The sequence below is a fragment of the Corticium candelabrum genome, unplaced genomic scaffold (assembly GCF_963422355.1).
Source record: "Corticium candelabrum unplaced genomic scaffold, ooCorCand1.1 SCAFFOLD_121, whole genome shotgun sequence".
Lineage (NCBI taxonomy): Eukaryota > Metazoa > Porifera > Homoscleromorpha > Homosclerophorida > Plakinidae > Corticium > Corticium candelabrum.
This window is the reverse complement of record NW_026912729.1, coordinates 1-4,000: the sequence shown is the minus strand read 5'-3', so window position 1 is coordinate 4,000 and position 4,000 is coordinate 1. Positions and strand designations below refer to the sequence as shown.

General features: G+C 41.2%; 1 protein-coding gene across 1 annotated transcript; it reads left to right on the top strand.

Annotated features, from left to right (window-relative positions):
* Positions 1-4: 4 nt before the first annotated feature.
* Positions 5-3,996, top strand: LOC134198014 (protocadherin Fat 4-like; the record flags this gene model as incomplete). The annotated part of the gene is made up of 14 exons (XM_062667356.1): positions 5-271; positions 340-591; positions 774-935; positions 1,000-1,320; positions 1,455-1,601; positions 1,683-1,880; positions 1,990-2,205; positions 2,262-2,543; positions 2,609-2,770; positions 2,833-3,159; positions 3,225-3,359; positions 3,424-3,621; positions 3,677-3,895; positions 3,973-3,996. Coding segments are annotated over 14 exons (2,910 nt in total), but the record flags the coding sequence as incomplete, so codon positions are not given.
* Between the last annotated feature and the right edge of the window lie 4 nt (positions 3,997-4,000).

Genomic DNA, 4,000 nt, shown 5'->3' with positions numbered 1-4,000 from the left:
ACGAGACGTCAACGACAAACCTCGAAGTTTGACAATAACGGACTACACAGTTAAAGAAAACGCACTCTCGGGAACTACAATCGCAACCGTGTCGGCCACCGACGAAGACGCAGGGCAAAGTATTACATACTCATTGAGCACTAATCCGGGAAATTTGTTTGCTATCAAAGGAAATAAGCTGATAACCGATAGTAGCTCGATTGATTACGAAGCTGGCAAAAGTTACAAAATTGTCATTGTCGCAAAAGACGGCGGCACTCCGTCACAATCTGTGAGACCGATTTTCACGATTTTATTTTGCTAACGTGTGTGTATATACTAAGAATTCTATTTGTCTAGACATCGACTTCCTTTACAATTGATATTCTTGCAGTAAACGAATCGCCTGTCGAGTTCAAGTTTACGTCTACCACGTTTCCAGACGGCAAAGCCAAAATTAGAGAGAATGCAGTGAAGAATATGGTGGTGGGAACGATAGAGGCGTACGACCCAGACGACAACGAGCAACTGACGTTGAAACTGGACGACAGTGCGAGTCAACGGTTTGCTTTGAGCACGACGAAACCACGATGTGTTGCAGTCAATACACTGGTCAGTTAATGATTATTTACACACACACACACACACACACACACACACACACACACACACACACACACACACACACACACACACACACACACACACACACACACACACACACACACACACACACACACACACACACACACACAGTGATACTTTATAATGATATTATGAGTGACAATGTCCAGACCTCTAAAACGAAGTGCGAAGCTCAACTACTGGTCAACGCCGCTTTGGACCACGAAACGGATTCCTCACTCACTATCGTTATTCGCGCTACTGACACAAACGGTCTTTTCAAGACCGCACGCTACCAGATTACAGTCGTTGACGTTAATGAGGCACCACGAGTAACACTATTCTGGCATTACGTTTGTATCATTGCTGTACTGATTGTTGACAATGTACGTATAGGACATCACTGTTGCTAGTGGTCGCCTCTCTGTTCGAGAAAATTTGAATAACTTCGTTATCGCAGAATTCAAAACCGTCGACGAAGATGCCGGCAACAAACACACATACTCGCTTGTCAACGACGCTGGCGGAAAGTTTTCTATTACTGGTAGTCAGCTGGTGACGTCTGCAAAGGCAAATCTCGACTTCGAAAAGGCATCCAAATACACGGTCGTCGTGAGATCAACAGACAAGGGAGGATTATCCGTAGACAAAACGTTTACTGTGACCGTAGAAGACGTCAACGAGGTTCCTACATCATTGAGTTTGACAAATTCTAAGGTAAACCTCTTGTTTTTGTGTGCTCTCGATATATATATATATATATATATATATATATATATATATATATATATATATATATATATATATATATATATGTTTACGTGTTACTTTTTGTGTGATGATTAATGAAGGTGGGGGAGAATAGTAAGGCGGGAACGGTAGTTGGCACCATTAAGACGAAAGATCCAGATAACCTGTTGTCGAATCGCCAGAAGTTTACGTATACGCTACTGGATGGCGATCAAAAAAGATTCAAGATTGACAACGACGTTGTGGAGGTCAACGCAAATATATATAGTGACGACTGGTGCAGCACATTCATCGAGTTTCTATGTTTGTGGTTGCTATATATTATATAGGTGGCTGTCGATCAGACGCAGTGCGAGAAATACGGCGGTTTGTATTGCAAACTCAACTATGAAGTGAGCAAGACACATAAGATTACTGTGACGGTGACCGACAACGGCAGTCCGGCATTGTCAAAGACGTTTACCTTAACTATCACCGTTACCGACGTGAATGACAAACCAAGACAATTGACGATCGATAAGTTCAAAGTAAGTTAATAATGTAGGTAGTGACTCTGTACTATAACTATAAGTATAGGTACGGTGTCGACATTTGTCAGCAAAATTTATTGTTTACCGCTTGTGTCGTTTGTAACAGATAGCGGAAAACGCCAAAATTGGTACGGTTGTTAGCACGTTGAATGCGTCTGATGAAGATGTCGGTCAAGTATTGACATACACGATTACAAGTGCAAGTCAGTTTTTCAGAATAAAAGACAGTCGGCTTATCGTCGCTCGTTTACTTGACTACGAGAGTGCAAAGTCCCACGTCATTACAGTTAAAGTATCTGACAATGGATCACCATCTCTAACAGTAAGAATACTTTAGAAGGCTTCTGTTTTGAAATAAGTAAATATGTTGTATGTTAGACGTCAAGGGAGCTTACAATTGAGGTACTCAATGCTAACGAGAAACCGTCGTTGCTCACTTATAAAGATATCGGAGGTCAAATACAGTTTAGTGATAATTTCCCATCAGTGAACGAAACGAGCGTTGGCGGAAGCGGTACGGCGGTCGGAACGGTCGTTGGAACAATCGAGGCGATTGATCCAGACAGTGGGGACAAGTTGAAATTCTCGTTAGACAACGACGGAGGCGGTCGATATTCTCTGTCTCAGAGCACAGCAAAGTGTCAAACAGCAACGAACAAGGTATATCATTGTGACGACTGATAGCAAATATAGGATTGAAGTCGATATTTTATTGATATATTTAGGAAGTGAAGACTGTTTGTAGCATTCGAATGATTGTTGCTGGAACATTAAACTATGAATCAAGTACAGAACACAAAGTAACGATTAAAGCGACAGATCAAGAAGGATTAGTAGTTTCCAAACAGTTTACTATTAAAGTGAACGACGTCAATGAACATCCTACGGTAACGTACTTGCTTGATAATGAAGTGCATGGAAGTTTGTTTTATGTATTGTTGGTGTGCAGGACATCAGTGCATCTGAAGAAGTCTTTCGAGTAAACGAGAACGCAAACGGAGCGACAGTAGCATCTCTGGTCACAACAGATCCAGATCGAGGCCAGTCGTTTGTATACAAAATTGTGGACAATCCAGCTGGACCTTTTACATTGGATGGCAATGTTCTGAAAGTGAAGCAAACGGGAAATATCGACTACGAGATCAAGTCGTCGTATACAGTTACGATTCGATCGACAGACAACGGCAATCCTTCTCACAGTTTCACCAAGAAAATCGTTGTGAAAATTATTGATATTAACGAACCACCAACTAGCATTTCTCTTGCCCACGATAAGGTTGCTTGCACTTTATCGTTGCTGATATCTCTTTCTTTCTAGTTATTTACGTATTTCTACTTTAGATAGCAGAAAACAGCGGTACTGGTACGGTTGTCGACGTTCTTCTCATCAGTGATCCCGAAACGAGTCAATCTCATACGTGTACAATGTTGGACGATGCAGGAGGACGGTTTGTTATGAATGGTTTGAATTTAGAGGTATGTATACATTGTGATATATTTGAATGAATCTGTGAAAATTCTTTTCTGTTTGTGTATGCAGGTACGAGCGTCCAACGCAAGTTGCATTCAAGCCGGTGGCGCAAATTGTTTGCTCAACTACGAACAAAACAAATGGCACAAAGTGACTGTACGCTGTACGGACAACGGAAATCCATCAATGTTTAAAGACAAACAGTTTACTATTAATGTCGTCGATCGTAACGATCCACCGAGAGAGTTGAAACTCAGCAAACAAAGAGTACAGTAGCGCTCGTTGACTTAAATCGTCGTAATGAACTTTGATTAATGTTTAGATCAGTGAAACGTTTAGCATTGGAGACGTAATCGGCGTGTTTTTGACTGTGGACGAAGACAGCGGTCAATCGATGTCGTATTCACTCACCAGCAACAGCAATGGTGTATTTGATGTGAAGAACTCACAACTTATTCTTAAGAAATCGCTCAACTTTGAACAACAAAAAACTCACAATATCGTCGTCAAGGTCACAGACAATGGCACCCCACCTCTATCGGTCAGTTTTGCTTTTGCCTTTCAGTTGTATTTAGTGAATGTTTGTATGTTTTATGGAATATTGATTTATCGTTGCAGATGACGAGAAGCTTTACCATTGAAGTTA